At 42.5% G+C, this 15,935-nt stretch overlaps 1 protein-coding gene across 1 annotated transcript in view; it reads left to right on the top strand.

The window, feature by feature from the left end:
• CLSTN2 (calsyntenin 2) overlaps positions 1–15,935 on the top strand; it is a 1,274,585-nt gene that overhangs the window by 797,962 nt on the left and 460,688 nt on the right. The window contains exon 3 of the mRNA XM_044290609.1: positions 8,670–8,865. Coding sequence (XP_044146544.1) covers positions 8,670–8,865 — 196 coding nt within the window. The remainder of the gene's footprint in view (positions 1–8,669; positions 8,866–15,935) is intronic.

The following is a 15,935-nucleotide window of genomic DNA, read 5'->3' as shown; positions in this document are numbered from 1 at the left end:
CCACCACTGCAACAGTCCATTGGCATATATTTAGGCCTAGCACACAGGCAGAGGAGAGGTTCATTCAACTTTGGGTAGCCTCGCAATATAATGGTAAAATGAAAATAAAAATAGGATTGAATGAGGAAGTGCCCTGGAGTCCAATAATATATGGTTATGGGGAGGTAGTTAATGTCTAATCTGGACAAGGGACGGACAGGTCCTGTGGGATCCATGCCTGGTTCATTTTTATGAACGTCAGCTTGTCCACATTGGCTGTAGACAGGCGGCTGCGTTTGTCTGTAATGACGCCCCCTGCCGTGCTGAATACACGTTCAGACAAAACGCTGGCTGCCGGGCAGGCCAGCACCTCCAAGGCATAAAAGGCTAGCTCTGGCCACGTGGACAATTTAGAGACCCAGAAGTTGAATGGGGCCGAACCATCAGTCAGTACGTGGAGGGGTGTGCACACGTACTGTTCCACCATGTTAGTGAAATGTTGCCTCCTGCTAACACGTTGCGTATCAGGTGGTGGTGCAGTTAGCTGTGGCGTGTTGACAAAAGTTTTCCACATCTCTGCCATGCTAACCCTGCCCTCAGAGGAGCTGGCCGTGACACAGCTGCCCTGGCGACCTCTTGCTCCTCCTCTGCCTTGGCCTTGGGCTTCCACTTGTTCCCCTGTGACATTTGGGAATGCTCTCAGTAGCGCGTCTACCAACGTGCGCTTGTACTCGCGCATCTTCCTATCACGCTCCAGTGCAGGAAGTAAGGTGGGCACATTGTCTTTGTAGCGTGGATCCAGCAGGGTGGCAACCCAGTAGTCCGCACAGGTTAAAATGTGGGCAACTCTGCTGTCGTTGCGCAGGCACTGCAGCATGTAGTCGCTCATGTGTGCCAGGCTGCCCAGGGGTAAGGACAAGCTGTCCTCTGTGGGAGGCGTATCGTCATCGTCCTGCCTTTCCCCCCAGCCACGCACCAGTGATGGACCCGAGCTGCGTTGGGTGCCACCCCGCTGTGACCATGCTTCATCCTCATCCTCCTCCACCTCCTCCTCATCCTCGTCCTCCTCGTCCTCCAGTAGTGGGCCCTGGCTGGCCACATTTGTACCTGGCCTCTGCTGTTGCCAAAAACCTCCCTCTGAGTCACTTCGAAGAGACTGGCCTGAAAGTGCTAAAAATGACCCCTCTTCCTCCTCCTCCTCCTCCTCCTCCTGGGCCACCTCCTCTTCCATCATCGCCCTAAGTGTTTTCTCAAGGAGACATAGAAGTGGTATTGTAACGCTGATAACGGTGTCATCGCCACTGGCCATGTTGGTGGAGTACTCGAAACAGCGCAACAGGGCACACAGGTCTCGCATGGAGGCCCAGTCATTGGTGGTGAAGTGGTGCTGTTCTGTAGTGCGACTGACCCGTGCGTGCTGCAGCTGAAACTCCACTATGGCCTGCTGCTGCTCGCACAGTCTGTCCAGCATGTGCAAGGTGGAGTTCCACCTGGTGGGCACGTCGCATATGAGGCGGTGAGCGGGAAGGGCGAAGTTACGCTGTAGCGCAGACAGGCGAGCAGCAGCAGGATGTGAACGCCGGAAGCGCGAACAGACGGCCCGCACTTTATGCAGCAGCTCTGACATGTCGGGGTAGTTGTGAATGAACTTCTGCACCACCAAATTCAGCACATGCGCCAAGCAAGGGATGTGCGTCAAATTGGCTAGTCCCAGAGCTGCAACGAGATTTCGCCCATTATCACACACCACCAGGCCGGGCTTGAGGCTCACCGGCAGCAACCACTCGTCGGTCTGTTGTTCAATACCCCGCCACAACTCCTGTGCGGTGTGGGGCCTGTCCCCCAAACATATGAGTTTCAGAATGGCCTGCTGACGTTTACCCCGGGCTGTGCTGAAGTTGGTGGTGAAGGTGTGTGGCTGACTGGATGAGCAGGTGGAAGAAGAGGAGGAGGAAGCCGAGAAGGAGGAGGTGGCAACAGGAGGCAAAGAATGTTGCCCTGCGATCCTTGGCGGCGGAAGGACGTGCGCCAAACAGCTCTCCGCCTGGGGCCCAGCTGCCACTACATTTACCCAGTGTGCAGTTAGGGAGATATAGCGTCCCTGGCCGTGCTTACTGGTCCACGTATCTGTGGTTAGGTGGACCTTGCTACAGATGGCGTTGCGCAGTGCACACTTGATTTTATGGGATACTTGGTTGTGCAGGGAAGGCACGGCTCTCTTGGAGAAGTAGTGCCGGCTGGGAACAACATACTGTGGGACAGCAAGCGACATGAGCTGTTTGAAGCTGTCTGTGTCCACCAGCCTAAATGACAGCATTTCATAGGCCAGTAGTTTAGAAATGCTGGCATTCAGGGCCAGGGATCGAGGGTGGCTAGGTGGGAATTTACGCTTTCTATCAAATGTTTGTGAGATGGAGAGCTGAACGCTGGCGTGTGACATGGTTGAGACGCTTGGTGACGGAGGTGGTGGTGGTGGTGTTGGTGGTACATCCCCTGTTTGCTGGGCGGCAGGTGCCAACGTTCCTCCAGAGGCGGAGGAAGAGGCCGAGGCGGCAGCAGCAGAATAGGCCGAGGCGGCAGCAGCAGAAGAGGTAGCAGGGGGAGCCTGAGTGACTTCCTTGGTTTTAAGGTGTTTACTCCACTGCAGTTCATGCTTTGCATGCAGGTGCCTGGTCATGCAGGTTGTGCTCAGGTTCAGAACGTTAATGCCTCGCTTCAGGCTCTGATGGCACAGCGTGCAAACCACTCGGGTCTTGTCGTCAGCACATTGTTTGAAGAAGTGCCATGCCAGGGAACTCCTTGAAGCTGCCTTTGGGGTGCTCGGTCCCAGATGGCGGCGGTCAGTAGCAGGCGGAGTCTCTTGGCGGCGGGTGTTCTGCTTTTGCCCACTGCTCCCTCTTTTGCTACGCTGTTGGCTCGGTCTCACCACTGCCTCTTCCTCCGAACTGTGAAAGTCAGTGGCACGACCTTCATTCCATGTGGGGTCTAGGACCTCATCGTCCCCTGCATCGTCTTCCACCCAGTCTTGATCCCTGACCTCCTGTTCAGTCTGCACACTGCAGAAAGACGCAGCAGTTGGCACCTGTGTTTCGTCATCATCAGAGACATGCTGAGGTGGTATTCCCATGTCCTCATCATCAGGAAACATAAGTGGTTGTGCGTCAGTGCATTCTATGTCTTTCACCGCTGGGGAAGGGCTAGGTGGATGCCCTTGGGAAACCCTGCCAGCGGAGTCTTCAAACAGCATAAGAGACTGCTGCATAACTTGAGGCTGAGACAGTTTCCCTGGTATGCATGGGGGTGATGTGACAGACTGATGGGGTTGGTTTTCAGGCGCCATCTGTGCGCTTTCTGCAGAAGACTGGGTGGGAGATAATGTGAACGTGCTGGATCCACTGTCGGCCACCCAATTGACTAATGCCTGTACCTGCTCAGGCCTTACCATCCTTAGAACGGCATTGGGCCCCACCATATATCGCTGTAAATTCTGGCGGCTACTGGGACCTGAGGTAGTTGGTACACTAGGACGTGTGGATGTGGCAGAACGGCCACGTCCTCTCCCAGCACCAGAGGGTCCACTAACACCACCACGACCATGTCCACGTCCGCGTCCCTTACTAGATGTTTTTCTCATTGTTATGGTTCACCACAACAACAAATATATTATTTGGCCCAATGTATTGTATTCAAATTCAGCGGGATATAAATTTGAGGCCTAGTATTTAGGCGCTGGGTGACCGGTATGGATTTAGTGACAGAATTAGACTCGGAAATGCACAGAAGCGTGTGTGTGAAGTTATTCTGAATGACCCTATGTGCACCTTCAATATTATATACCCTTTTAGGGATAGATTTCAAATAGCTCTGATATAGCAGAAACCACTAAATTATGAAATTGCTAAATTGGGAATTGTACTTCAACCCAGAACAAAAAATGTGCTTTGACGGACACTAAATATCTTGCCCAGCAACAACAGGACAGCGTTGGGTAACGAGAGATTTAGCAGGATATAAATTTGAGGCCTAGTATTTAGGCGCTGGGTGACAGGTATGGGTTTAGTGACAGAATTAGACTTAGAAATACACAGTAGCGGGTGTGTGTGAAGTTATTCTGAATGACCCAATGTGCACCTTGAATATTATATACCCTTTTAGGGATAGATTTCAAATAGCTCTGATATAGCAGAAACCACTAAATTATGAAATTGCTAAATTGGGAATTGTATTTCAACCCAGAACAAGAAATGTGCTTGAACGGACACTAAATAACTCGCCCAGCTACAGCACTAAGGACAGATTTAGCTGGATATAAATTTGAGGCCTAGTATTTAGGCGCTGGGTGACAGGTATGGGTTTAGTGACAGAATTAGACTTGGAAATGCACAGTAGCGGGTGTGTGAAGTTATTCTGAATGTCCCTATGTGCACCTTCAATATGATCTACCCTTTTAGGGATAGATTTCAAATAGCTCTGATATAGCAGAAACCACTAAATTATGAAATTGCTAAATTGGGAATTGTATTTCAACCCAGAACAAGAAATGTGCTTTAACGGACACTAAATAACTCGCCCAGCTACAGCACTAAGGACAGATTTAGCTGGATATAAATTTGAGGCCTAGTATTTAGGCGCTGGGTGACAGGTATGGGTTTAGTGACAGAATTAGACTTGGAAATGCACAGTAGCGGGTGTGTGAAGTTATTCTGAATGTCCCTATGTGCACCTTCAATATGATCTACCCTTTTAGGGATAGATTTCAAATAGCTCTGATATAGCAGAAACCACTAAATTATGAAATTGCTAAATTGGGAATTGTATTTCAACCCAGAACAAGAAATGTGCTTGAACGGACACTAAATAACTCGCCCAGCTACAGCACTAACGACAGATTTAGCTGGATATGAATTTGAGGCCTAGTATTTAGGCGCTGGGTGACAGGTATGGGTTTAGTGACAGAATTAGACTTGGAAATGCACAGTAGCGGGTGTGTGAAGTTATTCTGAATGACCCTATGTGCACCTTGAATATTATATACCCTTTTAGGGATAGATTTCAAATAGCTCTGATACAGCAGAAACCACTAAATTTTTAAATTGCTAAATTGGGAATTGTATTTCAACCCAGAACAAAAAATGTGCTTTGACGGACACTAAATAACTTTCCCAGCCACAACAGGACAGCGGTAACGAGAGATTTAGCGGGATATAAATTTGAGGCCTAGTATTTAGGCGCTGGGTGACCGGTATGGATTTAGTGACAGAATTAGACTGGGATATGGCCAAAAAATAACCACACTATTGCTGGTTAAATGCACTTGGTGATGGGCGCAGCTTGCCCCTGATGTAGTATATGGCCAAAAAATGAACAGACTATTGCTGGTTAAATGCACTTGGTGTCACAGCTTGACCAACCACACTACTGAGGGTTAAATGCACTTGGTGACGGGCGCAGCTTGCCCCTGATGTAGTATATGGCCAAAAAATGAACAGACTATTGCTGGTTAAATGCACTTGGTGACGGGCGCAGCTTGCCCCTGATTTAGTATATGGCCAAAAAATGAACAGACTATTGCTGGTTAAATGCACTTGGTGTGATAGCTTGACCAACCACACTACTGAGGGTTAAATGCACTTGGTGACGGGCGCAGCTTGCCCCTGATGTAGTATATGGCCAAAAAATGAACAGACTATTGCTGGTTAAATGCACTTGGTGACGGGCGCAGCTTGCCCCTGATTTAGTATATGGCCAAAAAATGAACAGACTATTGCTGGTTAAATGCACTTGGTGTGATAGCTTGACCAACCACACTACTGAGGGTTAAATGCACTTGGTGACGGGCGCAGCTTGCCCCTGATGTAGTATATGGCCAAAAAATAAACAGACTATTGCTGGTTAAATGCACTTGGTGTGACAGCTTCACCCTGATGTAGGCTTTAGCCAAAAAACAAACGCACCATTGAGGGTTAAATGCACTTGGTGACAGGCGCAGCTTGCCCCTGATGTAGTATATGGCCAAAAAATAAACAGACTATTGCTGGTTAAATGCACTTGGTGTGACAGCTTCACCCTGATGTAGGCTTTAGCCAAAAAACAACCACACCATTGAGGGTTAAATGCACTTGGTCGCAGCTTGTGCTGGCGCACCACAAGACACAAAATGGCCGCCGATCACCCCAGAAAAATGTGACTGACAAACGGTCTGGGCAGCCTAAAAACAGTGAGCAATTGAGGATCAGCAGCTCAATGATCCACAGCTGCAGATCGATCAGTTAATCAAGTCCTTTGGAGGAGTTAATCTGCCTAATCTCGCCCTACTGTCGCAGCCGCAACCTCTCCCTACGCTAATCAGAGCAGAGTGACGGGCGGCGCTATGTGACTCCAGCTTAAATAGAGGCTGGGTCACATGGTGCTCTGGCCAATCACAGCCATGCCAATAGTAGGCATGGCTGTGATGGCCTCTTGGGGCAAGTAGTATGACGCTTGTTGATTGGCTGCTTTGCAGCCTTTCAAAAAGCGCCAAGAAAGCGTCACAAAAGCGCGAAGAAAGCGACGAACACCGAACCCGAACCCGGACTTTTACGAAAATGTCCGGGTTCGGGTCCGTGTCACGGACACCCCAAAATTCGGTACGAACCCGAACTATACAGTTCGAGTTCGCTCATCCCTATTTTAGAGCCCTTATTATGGTACAATAACTATCCAGTCCATGCCGTGATGAAAGTCATTAGGACTTTTGCTACAGTAATTATCACTAAACTACTGTATGTGACAAAAAAACTAATGAGAACACAAAATGAACTTCACTGCTATTCAAGAGCTTGCGATAGGCATTCACCGCGTGCTGAAATTACGAGTAATACCAAGCTTCAGAATAAACCCTGTTGTTGTTAAAGTGAATGCAATGCCAAAAAGTGAGCACTGAATCATGTATACTAGAGAATCACTGATATATTAGCTCATAAAATGAAAACATATCTTTCTAGAACATGTTTCTATATCTATCTACATTTTAAGACCCACAATTATTAGAAGTTATCAGTGTAATAAAGATATAGCATCATTTGAAGGATCGCCATACTTCCCATACTTCCATTTTCAAAAAGTACCTCTAGCGATTGAGTTATTATGAGTTAAAGACAGCATTGGTAAAGATTAGTATACAGTTATATTTAAAAAGGTTGTCTCATTAAGTCTATGGTCATCTGATGTTCTAGCATCCTGTTTAAACTTCCTTTTTTACCATGTGAAAAAATGTATGTCTATCCTGTAGGTTCCTGTTGCCTAGACTTGCACTTCCATTAAGCAAAATAAATGATCCCTTGTTGTTCAACAGGACAGAAAAATCAGGCAGTCTCTGATTGTCTGTCCCATAAAAATAATGATCCTTATGGAAAACAGTCTCAGTATGGGAAATGTGGTATTAGATGGCCGCCATTCAAATGATAGGAGGGTTGTATTAGTCTGGACAGGAAAATTTCTTACTTATCAGCTTTTTGCTCTTGTCATATGTAGAGTAGGGTCTGAGCAATGGATTTCTTTTTCATCTATTTACCCATATTGAGTGTCAAAACATACATTTGCTTTATAAGATATAGTTAGTAATCTGAACCATATTTTTGGTAAGTTCTATATGTCACTAAATCTGAACACCAAAAGGTTTTTTGTCTGCTATTTAATAATGCTATAATGTTCCTACAATTTATGGAGCAATTAAATTGATGGGGTTGCATGAAATTTGAGAAAAGGACCTGCCCATTTTTTTTTTAACCAGAAACAGCTCCACTCTTATCAATAGTTTGTGTCTGGTAGAGCAGAAGAAATCAATGGTCAAGAGCAGATCTTTCTCCAAAAATAATAAAACATCTTTCATATTTTTTTTAGGGCTAGTTAAAATACTATCTAATCGTGTCTATTTTTTGTACCTTTAACTTTAGATGTTTTTGATTGAACTATATGGTGGGTATTTATCACACCCTGCACTCCAGAATTCTGGCTTCAAAAAGATGCAAACTGTGTCTTTGTGACTTTTTGGCATTATTTGCACAAAGATTTAGTGCCTTTTTGCCTTTTTACACCACTTACTCCAGTTTTGAAAGTGGGTGGGATATTGGGTGTGGCTAGCTGTGTTTATTAGTTTGATTCCATATTTATCACTACAACTTTTTTTTAAAAAGTCACAAAAAGTTGCAAGCTCACACCAAGAGGGGGTGCTGTGAAAAGAACACCGAAGCAGCATTCCTAGACAAAAGTGTTAGGTTTAAAAATGCATCAAACTGAACAATGTGCAAATTTCATAAATCTGATACAAAGTATGCTAATGCAGACTCAAGCAAAGCTAACTTCAAATACTACCCTCATGATAAATTGCACCCTATGTGCTTTCCAGGCTTGTCACATCAACTATTAATTCTACTAGTAAACCTCTTTGTACTGTTCTTTAAATAGTAATTTGGGCTTGGTGACATAATGCAGCTCAAATGTATGAAACCATGCTCTATAAAAAAATGTATTGGTTAGGGTGTCCATTGAACAATAAAACTTACTCTAATGGGCAGCGTCCTCAAACTCCCTATGATAAGCATCAAGCGCATATGTGAAAAGTACAACAAAGACTGTGAAAGTTTGTATGTTGCAAAATGTGTGAAATATAAAAGGAAGCCTACTTACCTTCAGTTTTCTTTGTTTACCAGGAGAAATCTGTGCATTTAAGATCCATGGCCAGGATACTCCTTTTGAGGCAGTTGTACTGAACAGAACATCTGGCGAAGGTCGACTAAGAGCTAAAGGACCAATTGATTGTGAATTACAAAAGGAGTATACCTTCATCATTCAAGCATACGACTGTGGGGCAGGTCCAAGTGGGGCCAACTGGAAGAAATCTCATAAGTAAGATATTTACCAGCATGATTATTATATATTTTAAGTGAGCTCATGAATCCATCCAATCTTTGAAGATGATCTAACAACTGTAGAATGTAACAATTACTGAGTGTGCTGGCTCAAATTTTTTTTTTTTTTCATGAAATTGTACTATGTGTCCTATCATACAAGTGATAGATGTGTGATTAAGTAAAGATTCTATTTATTACATTTGTTATATACATTTTTAATTTTCTCTATTTTATCAAGGCCTGTTGTTATGCATTTGACTAGACACACAGATTCATCCAATTATGCTGCAATCTGTTGACAATCTAATAGATTTGAACTAGTATCAGATTCTTCCAAAATTGTCTGGATCTGTCAGCAGGTTTCCTTTTGTGACCCCCTTTGCTCTACCAGGTTTGATAGATAGGTGTAGTACCATACTGCACGCAGACTACTACTAGATCAAGCACTGTATTTCACGATAATCACAGGAAGCATAAAGCAACAAGTTGAGACACAGTAAAAAACGTAATTTACTTCCACAAAGTTCTACTGCTATATATTATGAAACTATAATTTATGCAGCTACAGAAGTTCCAATCTTTGCTATACCTCTTTAGTATACCCTCAAACGATGTGATACCTTTACTGGTTTGTCCTCCTTCTATCATACTCAGTAGAGATAAGCAAATTTAGAAAAATTTGACTTGGCCGATTCACCAACAAGAAATTTGATTTGTTATGAATTAATCAATGACAAATTGTTATAATTCTGATATACCCATGCCTCTCAGTGTGAAGGCTTGGAAGTTAACCTTTTCCCGACCTCTGACCGTATATTTACATTGGCCGCTGGACATTTAAAAATTGCACCCGCTGGCATGTGGCCGCCGGATGTCAAAACAGCAGACACCTCATTACCCCATACAAGCAAAAAACGTTGTTTGGTCATCATCTTATATGGCAGCTAGTCTGTCACTTATGGCAATAAACCAGCGCCCATGTTTGATCCATCCACCATGTCCGTCCCATCTGGTTTAAACCCCAATTCATTTTGAAAGCAAAATACCATTAGGTTCATAGAATGGAGGGACCCTGGACTTTATGGAGGGATCCACATGGGTTAAAATTTTGTTGCACTGCACAGTGGTGTGGAATTTGTTTAAAATTTGTTGTGGCTGTCATAGTGATACATAATAACATTTTTACTAACAGAACGTGTTAACTAGGATTGATGACTTTGGGTCTAGATGGTGGAACCTTTTGTATGGTAATACCATTGTAGTTTTGACCATAAACAATTACAATAATGCAGACTAATTTTTTTGCTAAAAGAAAGTATTAGCTTTGATGAATTTGGGTCGCATTTGTGGAGCGATATGTGTGGATCATTCCAATAACCATCGGTACCTGTCCATCCTAAGTAGTCTAGTACTCTGCGCATCTAGTACACTGAAGGGATCACTGTGTGTCTGCTAATCGTCGCCTAGTGGGGGTAACCCACTCAATGCCATTCATCATGGAGATTAGGGATTGCAATACGAAAGCAGAATATATATTTGTTTACTAACAGATCATATTAGAAATGATGAATTTGAGTCCAGTGCACACTTGACTAACTTTGAATGTTGGTGCAGTAGAATGTGATGCACTCGGCGATATATTATACCTGTAGCCGCAGTAATTAAATCTCCATTTTGTATTAAAGATTCATGAAGTTGAGAAGCTTGTAGTTGGATCTTTAACCGTGGCCCAATACTATGCAACGCAAAAACTAACCAAAACCTTTACTTATTATAAATTTTGCTCCACTGCACAATTGAACAGGGCAAAATATTTAACCTTGGCCTAATACTGATGCTCCGTAATGCAACAGCTAACAGAATGCATTCGCTCTGATAAATTTGGCTCCACTACACAGCTGAACAAGATGACATATTTAACTGCGGCCTAATTCTGATGCTTTGGAATGCAACAGTTGAGCAGGGTGAAATATTACACCATCCTTGAATACAGACACAAGATAACTGTTTTGCTAACATAACAGATTAAGGATACTTTCACACTAGCGGCAAGGAACTCCGACAGGCTGTTCCGGCGGGTGAACAGACTGTCGGATCCGTGCTGCCGCTAGTGCACGCATGCCCCCGGACTGCCGCTCTGTCCCCATTGACTGTATTGGGGGTGGGGCGGAGTTCCGACGCCAGCAGCATGTCAAACATGCCGAGAGGCGGCTGGAAAAAAACGACGACATGTCGTCGTTTTTTTACCCACCGGAACAGCCTGCCGGAGTTCCTTGCCCCTAGTGTGAAACTAGCCTAACTCTGTATGTAGGGTCAGTAGAACGTGCTGCACATGGAAATATAGTACCTGCCCTATATACTGAGTAACACTGAAGGAGATTTTTCAAAAGTAGTGAAGAGGGAATAAAAGCTTATTTGCCCATAACAACCAATCAGATTCCACCTTTCTTTTTCCATAGGAGCTCTGAAAAATGAAAATTGCGTGATTGGTTGCTATGGGCAAATAAACTTTTTGTAAGCCAGTTTAGGTAAATCTCCCCCACTAAATGTATGAGTAAAATAACGGATTAACTCTTAATTTGGGTGCAGAACATCATGCACACAGCAATACGCTGGCGTTTTCTAATCTGTTTTCCTACTCTTTTTATATAGGAAAAAGGAAGTCTGAAGTATAACACTTTATGTGACAAAAAATGGCACTCCAAAAAAGCTTGCTAAAAAAAAAAGCATTTTTGTATTTTTTGCAGTCTTTTTTTTTTGCACCTGCAAATTTGGTTTGTTTGTGGTAAAAACATTAGGACCAGACATGGAAGTTTTTTTTTTTAGGTGGCTTTTTTGCCTTTCTGGATTATTTAAAAAAAATGCAGCATGCTGGAGCTCTACCTTCTGTATAGGGGTAAAACAATGAAGATTACACTAGTGGTAAAACACACCAGAAAAAAAGCCTGCAGTTATCCTGGCATCTTCAAGTGGTAAAAAAACAAACAAACTGCAGAGCCAAATTCTTGTGTGTAACTACCCTTAAGGAAATTTCATAGATTTGCATTCTTACAACTAAGGGTTATGGTAATTTTCTTGTCATTTTGCCTCTATAAGCGGAAGGTTATTGCATTCATTAATGCAAAACACTGCATGAAATATGCATAGCCATATTAGTGCAGCATATTTTTAACACAGCAGCAGCTTGCCCATAATTTTCATAATTAATATGGGATATTTTTAACTCAGTTTTCACATAAAGCACAGACACAGTACAAGCCACATTAGCCACACACAAGCACTCACATGCTTTCTTCACCATCATTAAAGATATTTGCTCTCTCTAGACGTGCATCTGTAACCCAAGAATTGGGGAACTATAGCCATGTGACAGAGCCCAGTAAAAAGTGAATACAGTGTTGTTTCTAAAGGAAGGGCAAATTGAAAATAAAAATACGCCTTTGTCATCAAACCAAGTAGACTCCATTTGTTAAGACTTTCTCATACTTTCCAAAGCTATGCAGTACATACTGTGTTTACACTGCTTGTCCAAAATAAAAGTTGCCATAAAAATTGATTACGGCACGCATTCGCTGTGGCATTGTTTCAATAAGATTCTGCAATGTCACAAGATGTATTTCCATCCAGTGTTGCATTCATTTTTCACCAAGATCTTGCATTGATGATGATAGAGTCTGACTGCTGCGCAAAGCCTTCTCCAGCACATCCCAAAGATTCTCAATGGGGTTAAGGTCTGGATTTCACAATTTGAGCCTGATGAATCCTGGCATTGTCATCTTGGAATATGCCTGTTTCATCAGGAAAGAAAAAATCCATTGATGGAATAACCTGGTCATTCAGTATGTTCAGGTAGTCAGCTGACCTCATTCTTGGAGCACATACTGTTGCTGAACCTAGACCTGACCAACTGCATTAACCCCAGATCATAGCACTGCCCCCACAGGCTTGTACAATAGGCACTAGGCATGATGGGTGAATCACTTCATCTGCCTCTCTTCTTACCCTGATGTGCCCATCACTCTAGAACAGGGTAAATCTGTACTCATCAGACCACATTACCTTCTTCCATTGCTACAGAGTCCAATCTTTATGCTCCCTAGCAAATTGAAGCCTTTTTTTCTGGTTTGCCTCACTGATTAGTGGTTTTCTTATAGCTACACAGCTGTTCAGTCCCAATCCCTTGAGTTCCCTTTGCATTGTGTGTGTGGAAATGCTCTTACTTTCACTATTAAACATAGTCCTGAGTTCTACTGTTGTTTTTCTTCGATTTGATTGTACCAAACGTTTAAGTGATCGCTGATTACGATCATTCAGGATTTTTTTCCCGCCACATTTCTTCCTCGAATACGATGGGTCCCCACTATCCTTCCAGTTTTTAATAATGAGTTGGACAGTTCTTAACCCAATTTTAGTAGTTTCTGCAATCTCCTTTTTTTCTCTGCTTGATGCATGCCAATGATTTGATCCTTCTCAAACCGACTAACATATTTTACATGACCACGAGATGTCTCTTTCAACATGATTGTTTAAGAAATGAGAAGCAACTCATCGCACCAGTTGGGGTTAAATAACTTATTGCCAGCTGAAAGATAATCGCTCATGCAGTAATTATCCAATAGGAGGCTCATAACAATTTGCTTAGTTAAATCCAGGTGGTGACTTTTCTTTTTGGACAGGCAGTGTAGTTTGAACATGTCTAAATGTTTGTTTTTTTTTCAAAGGTGTTTTAGTATACAATCCTACAACTTAGATGCTTAAAATATATTACATGAATATAATACAAATTGATGTCTATGAATCAATAAGGTTCTGTTCATATTTACGCTGGAGCCTCCAGTGCAGATTCTTTCATATATGCCGGAAAAAATGGTGTAGAACACAGGGCTATTTTTTACAGTAAAAGGATGGATACCATGATGGAACCCATGAACCCCATTATAAGTTGGTGAGATCCATCAGCTACAGTTGGAGTCATGTCAACAATTTGCATCTAACTTGAATTTTGTTTTCCTATGATGGAACTAGAGGAAAAATGCAATGCAGATATGATTTCAGCCTGATTTATTTTTATTCAAAAGTTGTTTTTAAGGATAATGTTAAAAGCTGTTAGCTTTTTAAAATGCACCATTTATTTCATGCAGTCTTTCTCCAAATGTTGTCATTAAAATGATGTGTTTCACCTGTCCAAGCCTTTGGGCTGAATAGTCAAGTAAAGTCAAGAATGCCATGATTCACAAACCTCTGCATGTACTGACACCTGTAGGTTGGATTTACACATTGTGGCCCTGACAAGCCTGAGGTACGGCCATGACAGCCAAATCCATGCCAACATGCAATATTGCCACACATGTAAAGTTTTGAAAATGAATGTTAATATTTTTTGCATCTCCAGATGCATATACATTTTACCCCAATTTCTAAACCTGAATACTGTCATGTAATACCAAACTAATCTTCCATTAAAATTGCTGTTCATTGCCACCATATCATGCTTAAGTAATATCTCTAAACAGTATTCACATTATAGATGGGTTAATTTCTTAAGATTAAATTTGGGTCCAATTAATTAGATTCAGCCTTCTCATTTGTTTCAGGTCCGAATCAATTCATCCCAAATCAAAAACTACTCTGAGTGCCTAGAAAAGTGTCTGTCTCCAAAAATTCTCCCAAATCAAATAATCATAAATTCTGATTCTATGGAATCTGAACTTTCAGAAAATTTTGGTTAAATTTTAATTCTATACCATTGATTCATTCATCTCTAGTTACTGCACATATTTTTATTATTTTGCGGTAATTGAATTCCCACATGCTACCAGATATGGTCTAAATAATATCCCTTATACTATCCACATAATGCTGACATTAACAGCCCTTATTATATCACCACATAGTGCCCAAATAATACTACCAAATGATACCACCATGCAAATCCACCATACAAAAAAATACTGGGTGGGATCATTTTAGCTGGTAAATGGTTTAAAGGCGATAATATCTGGTGGTCTATGCTGGTAAAGTGATTAATTGGATAAAAAGATCCTTGAAGGCTTAATAAGACAGTTGAAGGGTTTAATACAGATGCAGTCAAACTAAACTTGTTGGTTAACGCATTAAGGAAAAAATGGCACAAAAAGGTTAACTAACTCTTTCAATCGCTTTTGTCAAAAGATGGCATGATATAACACAGTGAAGTGTTATCAGAGTCACTTTTAGCTTGACTACATCTGTAGTTAAATCACTAGTGGTTTAAAACAGTGAAAGGGTTATATGAAAATTTTCTGGTTGTCTAATCCCTTAAGCCTCATTCACACATCAGTGTTTTAGTCAGTGATTTCTATCAGTTATTGTGAGCCAAAACTAGGTGTGGGTCTAAATACAGAACAGGTACAGATCCTTTTGTCTGTGGAGGCTCCAATCCTAGTTTTGGCTCACAATCACTGATGAAAATGACTGACCAAAACATTGACGTATGAACAAGGTTTTATTCACAAGTCAATGTTTTGGTCAGTGATTTCCATCAGTAATTGTGAGCCAAAACACACAGATCAGGTATAAAGGAAATATCTGCATTTGTTCTGTGTTTAGAGCTAGAGATGAGCAAATTGAACCACACAAAGTGGAATTCTATTCAAATTTCAGGATAAATTTGATTCGCCTTGAAGTCAAATTTCCTCGTGCTTCATGTCAGCGAATCAATTTAACCTGAAATAGTGTAAAAAAACTAAAAAATTCTAACTTACCTCCTCCATTTGCTCGCAATGGGCACCCAGCCTCCTTCTTGATTGAAGATCTTGGCTGAAATCCCAAGCATGGTAACGTATGACGTCCCCACGCTGGCCGGTGGGATGACGTAATATCGCGCCGCAAGAGATTTCACTCCAGATCTTTAAGCAAGATGGTTGCGGCGGGCCCATCGTGAGCAAATGTAGGAGGTAAGTTTGCAATAAAAAAAATAAAAATTATTGTTCATTTTACACAGTTTTTATACTCAGATGCTGCTATCACTTATGAACACAGCATCTAAGGGGTACATCGACGGGGGCGGCACTATAGCAGCTCCCT

This window comes from Bufo gargarizans, chromosome 4 (assembly GCF_014858855.1).
Source record: "Bufo gargarizans isolate SCDJY-AF-19 chromosome 4, ASM1485885v1, whole genome shotgun sequence".
Classification (NCBI taxonomy): Eukaryota; Metazoa; Chordata; class Amphibia; order Anura; family Bufonidae; genus Bufo; species Bufo gargarizans.
This window is presented reverse-complemented; position numbering and strand designations above follow the sequence as displayed.